The 21,603-nt window shown below is 39.4% G+C and overlaps 1 protein-coding gene across 6 annotated transcripts in view; it reads left to right on the top strand.

The window, feature by feature from the left end:
- The window catches only part of LOC103458589 (AT-rich interactive domain-containing protein 1B-like), a 199,298-nt gene that overhangs the window by 23,375 nt on the left and 154,320 nt on the right, over positions 1-21,603 (top strand). For all 6 annotated transcript variants that reach the window (XM_017302536.1, XM_017302539.1, XM_017302538.1 and 3 more), the window contains exon 2: positions 7,950-8,153. In XM_017302536.1, coding sequence (XP_017158025.1) covers positions 7,950-8,153 — 204 coding nt within the window. The remainder of the gene's footprint in view (positions 1-7,949; positions 8,154-21,603) is intronic.

Raw genomic sequence — 21,603 nt, 5'->3', positions numbered from 1 at the left:
GTTCGGAGTAGCCAGATGAATTTCTGAGCGTGTGTTGTGTCTGCTGTGTAAATATTGGTGTCAACTGCAGAGGGCATGCCGATCAGCAGCTCCGAAGGACGACGCAGGAGAAACGGAGCAATTATGAAGCGTTGCGCCAAACACAAAAGAACGCACAACAACACCACCTTATCTGGCTTCTCTTTGTCTGCTTTTCTCTTTCTCAGCTCGCAGCCTCATTGGGAATCATGCACAGTGTATGTAAACAATTCACCTGCCTTTTCTGCACCTCTCTTCCCGTTGCCAGCCACTTGTCATGCCTTTCTGCCTGCGCCATCCAGGCATGTTGGGCTGAAGAAATGTAATTTGGCTCTTCCTGTCTCCCTGCGGACCAGCGCTACTCTTCACACTGTCGTTCCTTATGAGTCCTTTTACTAACAAGGCATGCGTGCTGAGATGCGGGATTAGATTTAGTTGCAAGACATAATTTACGGAGTTTGTTGCACTTGGAGATAAAGGAGACACATGGGGATGTCAACATGCACGCGGCACAGCTTCTGTGTTCTCGGGGTTACATAGATTTAAGTGGCAGATCTGCAAAAGCTAAGATTTCTAGTTTGTTGTCAGTATTGAGTATCTGGTTTGGTGAGTCCTGACAGTGGAACGAAGTGATGAACCAACACTAATGAGGGATCTATTCCTCAGGGAGGCCGGGCAGGGAGGAGTTAACAGTGCGCCGCTTCTCTCCTCTCTGCTTGATGACATCAGTATTGTCTCTGCATCCATGAAATTAATTTTTCTAATCTTAGTCAGCAGGAGCAGGGGGAATTTGCACACATTAGTATGGAACTCGATCTGTATTCGCCCTTTGCTGCAGTCTCTTCTCATCTTTGTAAACTTCCTCGCGCCACCTCGTCATCTTCCCATCCTATTTTATTCCTCATCTTTGTTAGACAATAGCCGCAAATGCATGGGGTTTTACTGCTGAACACTGCAGCTTTGTACTGGAGGAAGAGGCATCACAGGACCCTGCAGTTCAGAAAGAGTTTGAGCGTGCTCTGCTCTGTATGGTGCAAATAAATAACAGAGAAGATGGTACGGTTTTTTCCCCAACAGACTGTGGCTGCAGCACTTTGAGTCTCCAGAGACAGGCGCAGCGGAGAGGATAAAGAGGGGCTGTTGACAATAATTATCTGTATTTGTTTCTCCTCACATGTGCACACATGCTAAAACGGTTTCACTGTGGGTTCCTCTGCAGTCAGGAAAAGTCTGGAATTTAGGTAGTATCCAGGGCTAGATTAGCTAGGGAAGGAAATACAGTATGATGAATATTTGTAAGCACTTGTGTGTAAAATGTTCTGAAATTTACACACGTCCATCTGTTCATCCACCCATGCATCCAATGTGTGGCGTTTTCAGTTTCCAATTCCATGTTCAAAATTTGACCCCTGTGGAGATATCTGCCTTAGATATTGTCAGAATTTCAATTTATTTGATAAAAGTCAATTAAAATGAACCACTATACTATTTTCCAGATTCTAAATTTGAGTCTGGAAAATAGTATTTTTAGACGTATTAAAAAAAAAAATTGTGAACCCTGTTTATTACAATAAAATGTCACAATTGAAACTCTGCAGAGTTCACTCAGTGCTAAAAAGCATTGATTTCTATATAAATAATGATGATGAATAATGATGTGAAGACATAGAAAGTAACATATTACTTTCTATGTCTTCACATCATTATGTTTTAGTGCTTTAACATATTTCCACATGGCTACCTTGCAACATTTGATATCTAAACATGCTTTCCTTTGGAACAACTCAGAGAGCATCCTCAAACCTCTCAACAGAAACTATTACCCGACTGACAGAGAGAGAGAGAGCGAGAGAAAGAGAGAGAGAAATCCTGCAGCAGCCAGCGTTAAACCACCTGGTGATATAAAGGATCAAAATAGTTTGCTGAATTGCTCTTTTGGGGTTCAGCCAATTTCAGAAGTAGCTGTTTCTCAATAAAGCAGCTTGTAGCCCATAAAGAACATATGAAGGAACATCTTTTATTGCATCGTTGTTTGTATAGACACGGCTGTGCTGTTCGAGTTTTTAAAAACCCCCACAGAAGACGGAAGCGGAGACACTTCAGCCCTAAAGGCAGGAATCTGTAGCCCACTGTACTGTTGTGGGCAAGATAGACAGTCTATGTTTTTTCAGCTTTCTGTAGATTGCGCGTAGTAAACATCTCAAGACAGAGGCTGATTTGGAAAGAATCATGCCTTACAAAGTAATTCACCCGTTAAAGATCTCTGCATTTTCTTACATTAAAATGTATTGTATGAAAATTTGATGTGATACGACACGCAGCAACGCATAAACAGCAAGTAGAACGAAAATGATTGATGATTTGCTTTTTTTTTCTCAAATAAAGACTTAAAATTGTAGCATGTATATGTATTCAAACTCCCTGACTCAATACTTTTTGGAACAGCTTCTCTTTGCAGTTACAGTCTTGTAATGCATGTTTATAGGACTTTTGTAGCTCTGTCAAAATCTTCCCTCACTCTGCTTTGTAAAGTAGCTCAAGCTCAGCCAGATTAGATAGAGAGAGCATTTTTGACCATCTTTTTCAAGTCTTGCCACAGATTATCAGTTTGATTTATGTCTGGACTTTGTCTGGGACATGCTAGCACATAACTATGCTTTGTTCTAAACCACTCCTTTTGCAGAAGATGTGTCTCACATATTCTACAGCATCTAGCATGTTTTCTTCCAGTATTTTCCTCTATTTAGTTCCATCCAACTTCCCATTAATTTGATGCCACAGGGTGTCAGTGTTTTAGTCCATTAAGAGTTTTGCATGTAGGACAATCAATAGTTTTTCATTAAAAGAATTCTTCCAGCTTAGCTGTAGATCTGTGCAGCTCCCCCACAGTAACCATGAGCCTCTCGGCTGCTTTTATTTCTCCCATTACTCTGTTTGGCAGTTTAGGAGAAAAAACACGTCTTCGTAAGTTTGCAGCAAGGCTGCACAATATTAGGAAAACTATTAAATGAGATACTATGGCTGAATATTGTGCTGATAATATCGACTTGTTCTTTTAACTTTTTTCCATTTGTCACTATTTTCCAGCCATCGTTTATGAGCTTCTGCTTCTTAGCTACTAAAATAGATACATTGTGTGGCTATTGAAGGTAGTGAATGCCCATAAAAACAGGCAAGATACATTATTGGCATTAAGAATTTGCATCCATGGAACTTCAGATATAAGATCCTACCATATATTGCCCTTTTGAGAGGGCAACATTCCAGTGATGATTATAATTTAATATCTCACAACTCTGACTTGTTGACCTTTTTCCATTATTTTTATGAGGCTGAGGTTTTCTTTCAAAATTGAGGCCTCCAAACAACAGCTGGTTTAAGACTAAGCTTTGACTAAACACAGGTGTACTCTATTTACTAATTAGGTGATTTCTGAATGTATGTTTTTTTTGCACTGGATTTTACTTATGCATATAAGCATCTATAAGTAAATTCAAATTGAATGCAAATGCATGGCATAGCTTTTCAGTTTTTTTTTTCCTTCCACTTTAAGTATCCAATATTTTTCATCTCTAGCCAATACCAATAAAACATAGGCAAGTTTGCGGATGTAACATATGTGTTAGGCTTGCACTAAAAAAAGTCATTCAACAGAGCTGATAAAAGCAGCACTACCCTCCCACCCCCAAGGAATTTCTTCATCCAAAATGGGACTGGAATAATAACCGTTTACCAATATAGTTTTATGTTTCTTTGATCCCAGTGTGCGTCTCATAATCCGTATTTCCCACCCGTTTGCGTCAAACATTTTGCTTTCTCCTGATTAACAACTTAGCACATTAAAGGGAGAGGGGAGGAAATCATTTTTGGAACATAAAAAAAAAAAATGTTGTCGATTGAGCTCTGAAAAGCAATTTGGCAGGTTTCACCCAACAGTAATTTCACCCATGTTCTCTTTTAATGGCTTTGTTTTGTAAGAAAGGGAGAAGAAGAAAAAAAAAGAAAGCTCACAAGAATCGAGAGGAGTTCATAAATTGAATTTTAAATTTAGCAGTTGAATTACTATTGTCTCCCATGCCTCTTTTTTTTTTTCTTCTCCTGCGTTGAATGGCGGGCCCAGATGAACAAAAGTGAGAAACACATTTGAAGAAAGCAAAAAAAAAAGAAAAACAATTTCTGCGTAGTTCCTTTTTGTTTTTTTCTTTTTATCGGCAGTTCCTCCTGGCTCAAACACGCTTGACTCGGCGTCACATTCATAGTTTTTATTTTTTTTCCCCCAAAGTACAGAACAGCCATTCCTCTCTAGTTTAGAGGGAAAAAAATACATTTCAGTTTGTCAGGAGCTGTTGTCATTTTTTGTGTGCTCAGGGGTGTGAGGGAAATATCTCAAAGAACAAGGCACCAGTGAGCTGAAATCCCATATAGTGGAACTTGTCATGAGAGTTTTGGCTTTTTGTAGGAGTGAGCGATATGTAGAAAATCGACTGGTGTATCAGATAAAATTTTACTGTGACTCTTATATCTTAGAATTTCCCATTAAAATGTTTTTTTTTTTTTTTTAAACAGCACAGAGAAGAGAGGAACATTACGAGAACTGGAAGAGCGTGTACGATAATCTGCTGCGAACATGTGTGTGTTTAATCCACTCTTTTGCTTCCAAAACTCTGTGGTTGTTGTTGTTTTTTTTTTCTCTTCAGTACCTCCCTAAGTGCAGGATTCAATGACTTCTTTTGCAAGCATGTGTGCATGCTTGGCAGCTGCATGAGGGGATTTACTCATGTTGTACTCAGGGTTATTTTGGCAAACTAAGGACCTCTTGAGATGAACTAGTGAACTGGACAGAGTTTGGAAACAGGGGGTTATTTTCCTCATATTGTAACTGCCACGGTGCCATGTAAACTGAAGAGTGTTTTTCTGTCTACCTTCTGTTTTCTGTTTTTTTTTTTTTTTTTTTTTTCTTTTTTACAGTTTGAGCAGGACATGTGCTGCCCTTTACTTATCCAAAGCGCCATTATTGCGACATTAGAAACATATGACCAGCATCTGTTTGAGAACATAATTCGCCTAATAAAAAAAAATGAATCACCTCTTTTGTGTTCGGTTAGTATTTAATGTATTCCCAATCGGGCTTGAGGGCTAGCTCTATTTTGGTGCTCCTGAAATTGAGTTAACTTTTTGTTTATTAGGCCTTTCTAGTGTCCAACTAAAGCTTAACAAGCAACTATGGATAACATGATGATTTCTCTGGATAAGTGGAAACTGACAAGTTGAACTTCAACCATTAATGTTTAAAAAGTTAGCATGAGCCTTTTAGACAAGAAATGAGAAAAGTGTTTTTCCTTTCTTGAAATTAGAGCAAAAATGACTCTATTGTGCACTTTACTTCAGCGTTGTCAATAATTTTGTGATACAGATTTTTTTTCAATTATTTATCTTACATGTTGCACTATTTTTATTATAACATAATTTTTTTTATCCTCCCCCCAAAGTGTTTTCAGTCCCGAGAAAGGATAGTTGCAAAAGTTAATCTTTAACTTATGCTTTGTTTAGTTTGTCTTGAATGTTGGAAGTCGGCTGTGGGAACGACACCACGCCTGGGCTGAGCTTGTTATAGTTGGATAACCTGTGGGATTTACCATATTTTACAGACCATAAATCACTCAGGAAAGAATAAAAGAAGAAAAAAAAAAACTTCTTAAAACTTGGAATTGTTTGCAGCTTTTCCAACCACTATATTTAACTAATTGCTAGCACCAAATTACATTACTCAAACAAGAGCTATAAAGCTTTATTTAAGCAAGAATTATGTGAAAACTCCTGACAGTGTATTAGTGTTAAACTGAGGAGTTTGAATAGAGGTGTATACAGTATGATGCACTGACCTAGATTCATAATCTTACCTGTGATAACAAATTCAACTTCTTATTAACATTAGTGCTTCACGCTGTAATGCTTAGCTAAAATGGGCAGTTATGTGAACTCATCAATTAAGCTGACCTTAAGCAACAGTACTTAAAGCTGATCAATGAAAGGGTTAACGCTGCACCACTGCAGCACCTGTTCTTTATCTTTTGGTGGTAGAAACAAAGAGAAACTGGTGCTAAGCAATTGCCAGACCTGGTACCAGTTTCACTGAGCAAAGCTGTGAATAATTCCCTTATTAATAGCTTCGCGTGAGAATAAGGATGAATCAGAAAGAGGTGCACCTTATGATTTCAACCAGAACCATGTACCAGCAACTAATTAAATGTCACATTTAACTACTGAAGTCCTGATTATGTGAACCATGACAGGATAACCCTCCTCACACCCGCTCATACACCTCCATGCTGTGAAATAATTTCAGACACTCATGAACACTCATGCCTCTCTCTCTAGCTTTCTTACACCAATTTTCTCACCATCCTGACTCTCTCCATTTCTAAATCAGTTTCTCTTTCTCCATCCACTCTGCACTTTGTGAAATAGTCCAAACTATCCCATGCACATGCCTCGGTAAGCAAAACCCTTTTTAAAAAGTGAAGCACCTTGGCCATCTACTCGTAACCAGTTGTATAAAGTGCTCCCTTCCCCTGACATGTCTTCTTGATATTAGCCTGGCAATATGAGGCAGCTGCAATTTCTTCTCTACGGTAGACGAGGTGATATTGAGCCGGGGAGAGGAGAGGAACCAGAGGAGGAGGAGGAGGAGGAGCGTGGCGGCGGTGGTGGAGGAAGAGAAGGCAGTTAGTTACAGAGAAAGAGAAGAGAAGTGAAAGTGTGTATAAGAAACAGTGGGAGCAAAATGTCATAAATCACTCATGATCCTACATGGCAGAGACAAAAGGAAGAGAGCATGAAAGGAGAAAGGAAAGGCAGAGGAATGTCACTTTATCTTCCCTGCAGACTGACAAACTACTGGTGGCGGATTAGCATTAGCCCGATGCACTGTACAGGAATTTTCCAGTGGCTTACTGAGACCCCAAACAAACCCTTGAAACTTCACTGAAATGCTTGCTATACGATGGGATAAAAAAGCCCTGGAAACATTTTCTTTCTTCTCTTTGAATTTCTTTTTTTTTTTTTCATTTTTGGGGGGGAGGCTTCTTATAATAAGAAACCCAGCTCCAGCAATGTGCTTTTTGAAGCCAGTATTGACTGCTTGGTTACCTCAATTACCAGACTCCAATTTATAAGCATGAAATGTTTCAGTTGTAAGAAAAAAAAAAGGTTGGATCCTGCATAACCCTTTTGTTGAGTTTATTTATTTATAAGAGCATATTCTTTGCTTTCTTAGTAAGATTAAAACTTATTCATATTTTCACATTTTAGTTCAATGATTGTACCCCGCCTCTTTCCAGGAACGTTAGCTGGAGATAGGCACCATCACCCCTCCCGAACCCACTAAGGGACAAGGGTGTAAGGAAAATGGATGGATGGATAGATGATTGTTCTAGACATTTTTGTGTAGTTTTTATAGAAATCTTTATTATATAACCTTTTATCATATTTTATAACCCGATTCATTCGACTTGGGCAAATAATTTGGTGGATCTGGTTGCCTTGCAGTGTAGGGATTAATTTGTCTTACAAAAGGAAAGAACGGAATATTATATAACGTAAATAAATAAATAAGTACTTCTGCTTGTCGACTATAAACTGTTTTATGGAATTTGAGACGGGAGCTATATAGTTATTCTTTTTGCTGCCAGTTACTTTAAACAGCATTTAAAGCAGTTTTAGATAAAGGTTTTGTTATCTTTAAATATTAATGTAAATTCATCCTGTGGAAATAATTGGTTTCTGGATGGAGTGAGCTTGCTAAGTGGGCTTTTGTTTGGCAATCCAATACTTGAAGCAGTCCTTTGTCCGGTCCGTGGACAACGGTGAACAAATAACGACACTTTTTGGCAATGCCGATGCAAATGAGTCCCTTTTCTTTCCCTCCACAGGTTCCCTCCATGGATTTCATGGCTATGAAGCGCTCACAGATGTATGGAATGACCAACAATCCGTACTCCACTCCTCAACAGCCAGGCGCCGGAAGTTACCCCTCAAGCCAACCATACGCATCACCGCCTTCACATCGATATCCAATGAGCATGCAGGGGAGGGGCCAAATGAGCATGAGTGGCATGCAATACCCTCAACAGCAGGTATGTCAAGAGAACCCAAAAGCTTCAAGTTTGAATTGTGTGGTTTAGGCTGATTACTTGTTTCAAGGTGAAGCAAGGTTTTTAGAAAGTTACGCTAAGTTCCCTTAGTTTAAAGTCCTTTAAATGAGATGCCAGACTTTTCTCTTGGTACAAAACGTGCAGAGTAAAGATGCTGGTTGTTCCTCATGTGCTCCCACACTTGTCTGGTCATCTGGCTTAAGTAAGGCTACCGCACTGTGTGAGCATTAAAAGAGTGCCACATATTACTACTATTAGGGCTTGATACTTTAAATGGCCTGACAAATTGACCAGGTAATGTTTGCTTGTTTGTCTATGAAGAGCAGAACCACATAAAACCACATTTTTTCTTTGGAAAAAAACAGGGAGAGTTTTCATAAATGTTAATACATAGGTTCTTAATCTATGTATTAAGAACCTTTTACTAAATGCAGTATTCATGTTAGCAGCAATGTGCGTAATTGTTGCTTTTCTGTTCCTAATCAATATTTTGATTAGGTTACACATCTTTTGTTTGTGTTAATATGCTGAAAACTTTCTTTTTTCATTGTTGTTTTGTGGTTCCAGTTATGATTCCTCATATTACATGCTATGTTTGGACATTTAGTTTACGCTTTGGATTTTCACCTTTTGTTATTTGGAGTTGTTGTCTCAAACAGTGTTTCATGGCCCTGGTCCTGATGGTCCACTGTCCTTCATGGTATATGTGTTTCCCTGCTGCCACACACCTGACCAGAATAACTTGGTGATTATCAGGGTTCTGCAGCACTCGATGGCATGCAGTCGCTAATGCTAACATTTGAATCAGGTGTGTGGGAGCAGTCCTTCATCTGAAACACAATGGTCAGTGGGTCTTGAGGATCGACGCTTAAAAAAAAGCTATTCTTAAGGACCAGCCATGTCTCACATCTTGGACTGCTGCCATGTTTCTCCTGTTGTTTGCTTAATTCCTGTGAAACTCATTGCTGGGTGTGCTGAGTTTGATGGTTCACCTGGCTGCAGATGCATTGAAGCGTGTTCAGACTTTACTCTGGTTTTCCATTGAATACATTTCTGTATACTTGCGCTTGAATCTGTATTTACACAGACTTAGCTGTTTAACATGCATGTTGGCCCACATCATTGTCTCTCTTTGCAACACAATAGGCCTGTAAGACAATGGTGCTTGTGTCTGCTTTACAGTCTTAAGTAAATCAAATTTCCACTGTAAGGTGATTGGTTGTATGGTTGCGATGAATTTGTGTGACTCGTTTGTGGCAGAGACTGAAGTAAGTTGTGTGTGTGTGTCTGTGTGTGGATGAAAACATATCTTCAACAGTGTTTTTTTGAGGGGTGAGATGGAGGGGGTAGTTTATGCTGTCCCCCACTGTCATATTTGGCTGCTATATTTAGTCTGCCTGGGTCAGTTGGTCTGGACTTGAAGGCTTCTCACTGGGGCGACTGAGCTGAGCTTCCCCACATAGCAAAGCTACACAAACAGAATGAGAGAAAATCATATCAACTCCCAGACTTCCTGTTTTTTGTAAAACTTATGCAGACATCTGGAAACATGCAGCGGGAAAGACTTGCTTTACACTAGGCCTGTCACGATAACAAATTTTGCAGCGCGATTAATTGTCTAAAAAAAATATTGCGATAAACGATAATATTGTTTCAAGACCTTTTGACACTGATTTAATGGAAATGACTAATAATGCATGCAATTTCCTGCCATAGATGGATACGCTTTATTTTCAAAAGAACACATAACACTGGAACCGATAAACTAAATAAACAAAACAACCAAAAATAAAATGGATTCTCAGTCTCCATTAACAAAAAAACATACTTGAATTAAAACTAAACAACATAAAGCCAAAGTGAAAATAAATACTGCATTCAACCAAAAGAGTGCAGATTATGAAGTCTGTATACTATATTGGCCCTTCAGTAATCACGAGATTTAAATAGAGAAGATGGGCACATCCCACTACCTAATGCAATAGTTCACTCTACACGATTTTTTTGCCCCCATTTTCCCCTTATGACAATCTTAGATCGTTGGCCTCTGGTGATTTCGTAACCGATCATCCTGCAGTGTGTGGTGTGTAACGGTGGATCGTCGTGGCCGCTCCGATCTAAATCAGGGATTTCCCCCGACTGGAAGCGTCAATTTAGCCCGTTGAATGTGACAGGTAGCCAATCAGAAAGCGCGGATTCTCCTCCACGCTTTCTAAGGGGAAATTACGGAGGGGAATCCCAAACAGCTGACACGGCGCAACCCGAAGTCCAGCAGACATTGGATATGATATATAGAAACATTAATATTTATTCAACATTTTGTGCAAAGAATATAGAAATGACAAGGGGAGGAACTGGAGCCAAATTGCTACCGCAGTTGATAAACCCGGTAGGTTTTCAGCTGTTCTTCRTTAACGTGWCATAAATAGGTTATAATGATTTTCATTCAGTCAGGACTTTACGTTGACTCTAGCCACATGCATCACATGTAGATTCTAGTAAAGCATTGATTAATGCCTGGTTTTAACATTAGTTAACTGGACTTGTAGCCATTATTTTGTGCCCATGTGGCTGGACACCACACGGCATGACGAACCCGATCGAACCGTTATACCTAGGATTTCTATCAGGTTTTGAAAATGGGCCGACAGTCCGCCAACAACTCGTGTAGTGAGCGCTGGACATTACACTAAGACTACACTAAGAAAGAGCACCGGAGCTGAGCCTTTTTTTATTCAGTGTCATCAGCAGAAAGAACAAAAACAGGAAGAGACGATAAACCCGATAATTAAAATTAAGTCGATAGGTTTAATTTATCGTTTATCGCGACAGGCCTACTTTACACAATTGACACAAACGTGATTCACACAAGATCTTTCTAAGGAAAGCGTCGTCAGATGCAAAACTAATAAATATGAACAACTAAAAGCAATTTTTCCCTTTTAGTTTCCAAAAGTGATAGGTCAAAACTTTTAAAAGGATATTTTGTTTAAATATGGTTATAAGCAGTTAATCCAGTATGTGCAAATGATAACTTGTTGGGCATATTTATTTAGATCTAATTCAGATTTGTTGGTCAGACTGAGGCTGACCGTTAGTCTGAGTGGGTCCAAGACCAAAAGGGACTCTCTCAGAAAGTTTGGAAGATATCAACTACCTATATAGCGGTTTATATAATCTCACTTTTAAAAAAAATCTAACTCTTTGAACTAAGCTGGTTCTACTGCAAATGGATATTTCTTTCTGTTTCAGATATAGTGTTTTAGTAAATTCCTTCTGTGTTGAAGCGCCTGTTCTGGTAGGTGACTTTAGTGCAGTCCCAACTCAGTCACTTCAAATCTCAGACTTCATTGCTTTAGGTCCAAAACCCCCTATGACGCATTTTTGTGATGACAACACGCTCCCAAAATGATCATTACTGAGCTCAATAAGGGGTTTCGCGTTATGAAATACACACAGTTGGGAGAGGGCGGGGGTGTATATGTGAAGACATGCTGTGCTCTGAGAGTGATACCAGTGCACAAAGACGGTACAGACAGTCAGACATACACAAGAAAATACATCCCTGGTACTATTTTGTGATGAAATCCTCTGGCGTATTTCATAGGGGAGGCTGTGGTCGGGGTAGCAATCACTGCATAGCGTTATGGAATGTAATTAGTTCAAATAGAATTAGTTGTTCACTCTGGCTATAGCCATGGGAACTGTGCTTCTAAAGTTTCTAATTATCTGGCTCTGGCTTTAAAAGCAGCACCACCGCATTGCCTATCTGAAGCCGGTGAAATCTAGCTCGTGGTAATGAGTTCGGAGGAGGAGGTTTAATTCCAACCTCTCAGATGAGCGTAATGAGCCTCACCTACAGAAAAAGCGGTCAGGGGTCTGATCAGGCAGCAGAGGAGAGGTCCGGGAAATGAATGTTCCAAAATACTGTGTGCTGCGGAAAGCGCAGCATGTCAGCTCCTGAAGTGACTGTTAATTACTTGCCAAAAGACGCGCTGAAATGCGGTTTGGACAAACACGGCCGCAGCTGAATCTGAAAGAGGAACAGTCGCCCTCTTTCCCAAGCGTGGATGTTGTGAAACTTTTCCAAGATCAGCTGCAAATGCCGATCCTGGCTGCAGCTGTATCAGCAAGGGGGATTGTGGGTGATGTAAGGCACAGCACACACTATCCCCCGTGATGCATCACACTTCAGGGCTGAGACCCCGGCTTGTCGTAGACAGGCATGCTGAGTTGTTGCCAAGCAACGTGACGTCAACAAAGGCAAGCGTATTTGTCTGTGATTTCCCTGGGACGGAGCGACTGTGTCGGCCGTCTGAGTGTGTGTAGGGGTTTTAACAGTGGAACAAAAGGTCCTATTTTACTGGCTTTCAGTGCTATGGTTGAATCATGCAAAAATTAAGCCCGATTTATTTAAAATAAGCTGTGCTTGGTAATATTTCTTTCACCAGGGTTATTTAAATGTGTAAAGACCTGATTTCTGCCTCCTAGTCACGCCTCTCTGGGTGTTTTATATAGACAGTGATTGAGCCTGGACCACTGAGGATCATAGTTTGGTTCTCTGACCAACTCTTTTCCTGCCACTGTACTAGAAAATTGCATTTTAACTATTTCATTTTAATTTTACCTAAATAAGGATTGATAGTGTTTTGTGTAAATGAATGTTTTTCTTAAATGTTTGTTACTGTGTAAGTGTTAGAGAGCCTGCAGCTATGAGTGACTGATAAAGAAGAACTAGAAGTTTCTGTTGGAATCCTTGTCAGCTCTCATTTCCTGCCATACATGTAGGGTGTGGGTTTCCAACGAAATGTCTTCACTAAAAATCTTTTCCTCCAATGAGGCGAGTTGCAGTTGCATGACAGCGGCTAAAGATGTGGCTCCATTGTCCACCTGGTAATAGAGACAAGTTCAGACTTGGGGTGTGTTTTTTTTTGGCTGTGAGTATATAATCATGTGATCTGTGTTTTTCGTGGTTCTTCTACTGACTGTTCAGTGAGACGGGTCTTCAAACACTTCTGCCTTCAAATAAAAAATAGAGACAAAGATTAATCTTTCTCTAGTTTTAGGAACAGACTTTCATTCTTTGATAACATAATTTTCCCCAACGCCACCTTGTCATTGAACTTAATTAAGTACACACTTTGTCCTGTAAGTAGGACAAAGTGTGTATGGTCAATTTGAAGGTAAACCATCAAGTTTGCAATCAAGAGATAACTGTTTTTTTCAAAGGTCTTTGATGACCTTCTGCCTAATAGTGCAGCGCTGTGGAAAGTTTTAGGAAGAGGAATTTTGGCCCACTCTTCTTTGCAGGGGGTTTCCCAGCATGAATAGCCTGTTTAAGGTTATGCCACAGCATCTAAGCTGCGTTTAAATCCAGACTTAAACTTGACCACTCCAAAATAATCTTTTTTTTTTTTTCCAAACGTTCAGAGCTCGACTTCCTCTGAATAGAAGCTATTCCTTCGATGATTTTCCTGCTGTGTAACCTGAGTGTTTATCTCTGAGGAACATCATCCATATCAAAGAGTGATGTTAGCATGACCTGGTAGTGCCTAAGTATGATATCCGTTCACTAGTAGTTGACTCTGATCACCATCTGATTTTTTTGTGCATTTCTACCATCACTGAAGCTGCAGGAGATGAAAGAATACTTAATTAATGTAAGACCTCTACATATTTTCACATCGATAAATAAATGACATCATTAAACCTGCATTTTAACTGCATTTAACAGTTCTTGACAGATATTATGTGCTTGTGAAACATAATTTTTGCTGTGTGACATCATCAGAACTATAGTTAAAATCTGTTGGATACCAGTAATAAAAAACAAACAAACAAAAAAAAAGACATCAAGACAGTTGATTAGGGAGGCAGGTGTTTTGGGGAATGTCAGGTCACATGAGAAAAGTGTCTGTGTGGGAAACTGGAATGCAGCTGAAATGGGAAAAAAAAAAAGTGCTGCCAATTCTGAGCGTAATTTCCTGTGATGTCAGCGTTGGCAGACAGAGAGGAAAAGGCATTTGAAGGAAACATTAGTGTTTGATGTGAAAGGGAAGGGAGGGGATAGGGGGGAGTGAGAGAACACAGAGAAGAAAGATATCCTGGGAAATAGTTGAGAGGGAGAACGAGAAGAGGGAAGGTGTGCGTGTGTGCGTGTGCGTGTCTGTGCGTGTGTGTGTGCGTGCTTGGAGGAGGAGGGCGAATGTGTCAACCAATCAGGCAGAAACCATTACCCGTGTTGGATGTTTGTTCCTTACATGCTGGGCCAACTTAATAGGAGCCAAGCATTTAAAGTCAAGTGGAAATGCAGCTGACCTGCCACTTGTTCACTACACTCACCTAGAAGACCAACAAAGAAGCCAGCATCCTTTAAGGCTTGACAAATTTTCATTAGTCTAGAAGTCATAAACAAAGAAAACTTGAAAAATTATACACTGGTATTGTTTAAAATGTAGTTATTTTTGTTAAAAAACATCCATCTAATATGTGCATCAACTTTTTTTCAACATAAGACATCTGACCAGTGGGAGGACAGATAAAGAACATTTGCAGGTGATCTACGCATGTTGAAACTATAAATTACTTGCAATTTTTTGTGCATTTGCATGCTTGGTGAAAGCATCAGACTCTCTGTTTTGTCCTGCGAATCTGTCCTTCCAGTTTTGCAACATCCGTTTTGTGGAACATCGAGTCCTGTCATGACTTTGAAGTATGTGCCGCTTGTGATGTGGGCCTGGTTTAGATAGTGTGTGTGTATTGGATCAAGTGTGTCAGAGTTTCCAACAGTGGCAGGACTGGGTGCATTACTTTAGCTGGGACTTACCCCCATGTCATTTGTTCCATGTTTAAAGATCAAGTGAAATTAAATTTCATTTCCCATGAAGTGCCGCCACTTTTTCTAAAACCTAGCATGTTGAGTTTATTGAGTCATCAGCACAGACAAAGTGTTTGCATGATTTAATCGAGATATTTTTTGGTAATTGCTGTGATTTCCAGCAGCAGTTGTGTAAATGCAGTAGCAGCTGAACAAATGTGTGGCGCACATGGCATGTGAGTCATATTCATATTATTAAGGCAGCACGTCTTTTTACACTATTATGTCGCTTTACTATTGGGACCAAAATTCAAATGTAGCACTGATGTTTAATTTGATCACAAACATACTTATAGATATAGGCAGTTAACTTTTCAAACTTTTCTAATGAAATGTTGAAACTTTAGTAATTAGCCATATCATATATATTTATCGATTTAGAAAAAAACTTGGGAGTTTGCAAATGCAAAGATTTAATAAAAAAACTATTTTGAAGAAAAAGAAAATTAAATTTCTGCAAAAGTCCAACAAATTAAGTTTAAACAGCTCACTGAGAACACTAAGCTGCAGTATGACTGTAATGTAAAGTATTTGTGTTTTTGTTCAGCAGTTCTGACACTATTGTCTTGTTGGATATGAAATTCAGTTTATTTGGTTGTGTTTATTCATTTTTCATTTATTTTTTGAAGAAATTTGTTCAGAAAATAACAAAAAATTACAATAATAGTCAATTTAAATCAACTCTAATGGATTTTTATTTAAGCAACATCACATTTTATGCTTTACAATCCAAACTTAGCGTGGCTCACTACCAAGGCAAAAAATAAAACAGACTTGCTTATCACTAGTTTTTCTCCACTTTTCCCCATACCTCACAATCATCTCTGAACAAAATTTTGGGAATTCCTTTGTCAATAGAGATGTCTAAATGAGATGTGATGATCAGTGATCATAATGTTATGCACGACTGGTGCGCGTCTGTTTTCTTTTCAGCTGGCCAGCAGCTGTGTACATTCCTGAACAATAAGTATTGAAAGATGGCTCTTCTTCCTTTTTATTCGCTTCACGTGTCAAAACATCTTTGACTGCTTCAGATGTTTTGCATGAAAGTATGAGCAAATGTGAGGCAACCATCAACTGTGCTTTTTATTTCTTTACATAAATAGCCACAGACACTCTGTGTGAAGTAGCTTTGGTGTAAATTGAATGGTTCAACAGCAACGTTAATTATATATCTCACGTAGCGGTATAGTAACACAAACTGTCTTTTATGCATAACACCTTTGTGTTTTCCTACAATATAAACGTATCTCTTGTAGAGAGAGAGAAAAAAAAAGACCTGTCACAGATTGCACCGCTTTGTAATTGAAATGTAGTAAACGTAAGAAAATGTATTTTTAGTTTTTTGCTGTCATAGTCGGTTCAGAAATTTGACTCTTAAACATCTAGGAATTAGAAAATGGCTGCAAAGCTTAGGTTTCTCCAGTCTGTCTGGAGCTCTTAATTAACATTTTATTAAAATCAGGAGTGCTGAAAGGTGAACTGCCTTCACCTGAACAGACGCAGGCAGCAACAGCATCAATTCTTTGGCAAATATTCAGTATTTTCTCCACAGGTGCTTAATTAGAGTGATTGAGATCTGGGCCAATCTGAATTGAGGGCATAACTGCTGTTATAATTGTTCGTGGATTAGAGGACTGCAATCATGCACTATGTTATCTTTTAATGGTAATGCTGTATTTCTGCTTCTCCTTCAGTACACTGACAATAGAAATAAAGAAAGAAAGAACAAAGACAATACTTATAAGGAAATGGGGGGAATATATTAATTCTTCTTAAGTTTCCACCTTCACTGAGTGTCTGTTGCTTCAGTATTACCAGAGAAAACAGGCGATTACCATCTTTAAAAGTAAAAGCTGCAATTTAGGATTTGCATGCAACACAACTTTAAGGGAACTAGAGTAATATGCTTAAACCAGTGGGCTCTTCCCAGACCAGTTACAGTGTCTGTTCAGCTCAATGTTCAGCTCAGCTCCCTGAAACAGATGTAGACACAAGGATGTTATGGTTTATGATGGTATTATTCTTATTAGTGAGAATGCTTTAGGCATTTGTTTATTTTTTTAAGTTCTTTTACTTTCTTTTAAAGGTTGTCAGATAAGCAGCTAAATAAACATTGCTCCTCCTTACAGGTGCTTCTTTAACAATAATAATGAGAAAAAAGTGTTAAAAAAATATTTAATAAGCATCAAATGTTAGCACGTTGAATAACAGCCATGGTAAAAATGTGCTAGAACTTTTTTTGTTGTTGTTGTAGCAGTAGCAAAAATTCACGCAGAAAAAGATGGGAAAAAAATCCAAATTTTCATTTGAGTATATTTGCTCAGTGGGGAATGAAATGCTACAAAAAAGAAATAAATATTCCACCCCAAACAGTTGTGATAAAATTTATAAAATACAATTTTGCAAGGTTCTGCAAATCTGACACCACCGGGGCTTATTTCTCTAAAAGCCTTTTCTGAAAAGGAAAGTTAAAAGAAAATGACACTTAGGTAGGACGGGAGATTTTTCACGTCTTTATCAAGGATCCCAGTTTGCGTAACGTTGCAACCAATGCGAGAAGGATGTAAACTTACACTATGGTTGTCGTTGAACAAAAGGCGTTGAAACTGCTTGTGTGACCAGACCTCATCTTGTGGGCTATTGAGCTTAAAGAGCTGGATGGCCAATTTATAACGTTGCTTGAATGGCGGGGGGGACTTTGAAGCACTTAGGGGGCCTGGGTGGTAGGGTTGCCTCTGGGGTTAATGCAGCCCGCATTGCTCGCTCAGACGGATGACTGGGAAGCCCCGATAAATCAGCTTCTCTGCCAGGAAAGATGGAGACAGAGGAGGCGAAGAGGCTGCAAAGTGGACCGCTCCAGCCTCTGCTCGCACCTCTTTTAACACCCTTTCTTTCTTGTGCCCTCTTTAGCACTACAACTCATTCTACCTCGTATGGTACACACCAACTAAACAGAGGTTTAGGTGAAAGCAGATGAACCAATTTGTGCGATAAGACAACAGGGTAAGAGAAAAAAGGATGGTGAAATGCTGATGAATTGAAGGTTCCTCTCTCACTGCAGAATAGATGAAGTTTCATGATCAATTAATTAGCAAGCTAGCCTTACGCACGTCAATGACTCTAATAGCTGGCTCTCATTTGTAACTTTTATTACTTTATTGCTTTAAGGTGGCCCTCAGCCAATCAAACACAACGTAGAGCCGTTTCACTGCGGCCATTATCTGGAAAAAAGGGAAGACCCCCCCGCAGCCCCACCCCCAACCATCATTCATATACTAGTTTAAGTGATGCCATCAATTATAAAGCATAGGGCAACCATATACATAAAGAGAATGGCAAAACACTCAGACACGTGGATTAATAAATTGCTTGTTCCCACAAAATATTAGAGTAAGTTAGACATGGATTGTATTCATTGTAGCAGATATTTTACAATTGCTGCTGTCGTATATTCTTGATGCATTAAGATCATAGCTGCTATCTTCATTTTTGCATCTGATTTAAGGTTTGAATTTAATGTAATTTGGGGTTGAATTTAGGTAAGAGATGCAAAACGTCAAAAGCTGTGTGTTTTTCGAAGATCAGAACTCAGCTCTTTGTGTTTGCGGTGCCCTATACGTGCCTGTTTGATAAGATAAAAGCACCGAGAGATGAAAGTGGAGCGAAACGAAGGGAGCGAAGAAGAGAGCTGAGGGGAAAAAAAAGAATGCTTTGCATCTTTACTGAGTTAGAAGGGGATTAGTCGCTGCTCTAATTGGCTCGCTGAAAATTCTTCTCAGTTTACATCCAGATTAGAAATAGATTTTTTTTTTTTCTTACTTAGGTCAAGGGGGACCTGGCATCTCAGCTTGTTCATTTGTATTTCACGGACACAGAACCTCTGCATTTATAAACAGATCAGAGAGAGCAGAGATGGGCTGGGATGGTGTTGTCAAGATTAAACCAATGAGTGAACCTTACATTCATTTATTTCTTTATGGACTAGTTTGTAGACAAAGGGAGAAGCCTCACTTTTACTTTTTTCAGTTTAACACCAGACATAATAAAAACCAACATCTCACATACTTATTCCACCTTGGGAAAAATCACTAAGTAAATCTATTTTCTTCATAATCTTCGCCTTCACAAAAGCAAATTGCATTTGTGTATTGTTAACGTCAGACTTTTGCCCGTTTTATTGGTTTACTTTCTGGGCTCAGTAGAATCTGATCAAACTCCATTGCATGTTTTGTGGATATATTGGATCAGAGGGTGTAAAATTACAGTCTGTTACTGTTTTAGAACAGAGATTTTACATTTTTTGCTGTGGCATCCTCTTCCGTTTCATTTTCTCGCCATACTTAAAAATCGCCTGACTGTTATGAGCTAAAAGTTAAGCGCTTTGTTCGCGGTTCAGGAGTCTCCCCAGGTGGTCGAATAGTTATCAGCTGAATTAAACAGGGAGGACTCCTCTGCTGTTTCAGCCTCTAACCCTGGCAAGAGGAATGAATCTTCAACAAAGAGTGAATGCATGAGTATAAGGAATGTTATTTAGTCATCTCTACATGTCTTATGATTTTTTTTTCCAAATAACTTCTTAAATCTCTAGTGCTTGCTCTCTGTTTCATTCTGCATACAGTAATATTGCATACATCCAAGTAATGTGTTGTCAGTGCAACCTCTTCACTGATCAATCAGACTGAAAATCAGCCATGTGGGAAATCACTCCAAAATAATATTTCCCTTCCAAAAAAAAAATAAAAAATTGTCACATTTTAAGAACTGGCTATACCTCCCTGTTTATCACTAGCCCCTGTTTCATCTATTTCACAGAACATAACAGTTCACAGGTCACTTTCGGTCCAAACTGCAGCACCTCATCACATCAGCATCCATCTGGAGACGGTTTCACGGCAGGAGACCTAAAATGCAAACATAATCTTCTGAACTGACAGTGGCCACTGATGGTGAAAAAGTCCGCTCCAACTCCCTCCCCTCTTCCCTTTTCCCCGCTTAAGGTGTAATTGACATGACTCCTACACAACCTGGAGCTTGTCATCACAGCAAGCGGTAAAAAAAAAAAAAAAAAAAAATGAGTCGAGCTGCAGCGTGCAGAAATGATTGATCTGATAGGTGTTTTAGTGCTCCATTGTGATGTTTACATGGATCGCAAGCCCTCTATTCTTGATAATGATTATTTTCTATCTGTCAAGAGTGAATGTGGTTTGCTTTAGGTTCCTGTATGAAATGTCTGCTATGAACGCTGAGAAATGACTTGTTTAGACATCTTAAGTGATTGGTTATTTGTATCGACAGCTGGACCACTTTCATGTCACCCACTCTTTTTTTTTTCTCCTCCGCAGCCATTTTTGACCCCGTCACCGAATCACATTTGCCTTTTTTTCCAACCTGTTGCCTTTCTTTCTCGATTTCCTCTCTCTGCTGTCTTGCTTGGCCTCAGATTGGGGTCAGGAGTTTAGTAGGGGAAAAACATTTAGAGCTGGTGGCACAGAGCCCAGAGCCACTCACAAAAATAAAGAAAAAACAAAAATAAATGGCTTTTTACACACGCACACACACACGCATGCATGCACACACACATAACAGACCACATTAACCTTTTCTGCTTCTGCAAATGTTTCCATCATGGCTCAGTCTGAAACAACAGCAACAAGAAGCTGCTTTTTGTTTCATTAGCTTATGCAGAAGAAACTGAGAATAAGAGAAGGGAAAGCTTGTTTTTCAGGGTTCAGAAAGTAATCTACAATGAAAAAAAGTACATGTAGGTATCAGATATGTCTTTGTGTCAGTTTACAGCCACACTATCTGCTCACTCTTGCTCTGTCTGTCTTATTTGAAGTTCCCAACATGTCAATAAGTCACAATTGCTGAATAGACGGCCGTGTGTTTTCATTTGAGAATAAACACCAGCAGTATATGAAGCACACTCTTCTTTATTCAAAAAGGTAAATTGTCTACGATTGCATGCACAACCTTTTATTTCTCACCTTGCTGTTATCTGGAAGTGTGCCTGTTTATTAAGTTTTGGCCTCACAGAGCAGGCCGTCCTTTAGGTGGCTCGCATGTCGGGATTCACAGTGCTGCACATCGCTCCTCCTGTCCCTCACTCCTTCACTCCTCCAAGGGCAGCTCATTCCTGATGGTGCCAAGGGCCTCCGATGTATGAGAAGGGGAAGTGGGGGAGGTGAGAGAGATGAAAGACAGAGAGGGACGGGGAATCGCCTTCACCTTGGGGGAAGAGATACGAGCGGATGACAAGAACAATGATGCATCCCTTATTTCTCTTCCTTATGTTTAATCATGAGCCTGTTGAAGCTGACCCCGTCCCCTGGCGCTTCACGTGTCATTATGGGACTCACCTTCGTTTACAATTTATAAGTGTGCAGGGTTTTGGCTGTGATGCAATGATCTCATCACTGCATCTAAAAACTACTGAATCTGCTTTTAGTTGTTTCATTTTTTTTCTGACCCAAATGAAAGCAGCACCCAAATATCCAGCAAAAAAAAATAATTATTTGTTGCTGCTTATTTCAAATCTTTTATTAAATGTAT

Source organism: Poecilia reticulata, linkage group LG22 (genome assembly GCF_000633615.1).
Source record: "Poecilia reticulata strain Guanapo linkage group LG22, Guppy_female_1.0+MT, whole genome shotgun sequence".
NCBI lineage: Eukaryota > Metazoa > Chordata > Actinopteri > Cyprinodontiformes > Poeciliidae > Poecilia > Poecilia reticulata.
Note: the sequence above shows the minus strand (reverse complement) of the source record. Positions and strands in the feature narration are given on the sequence as shown.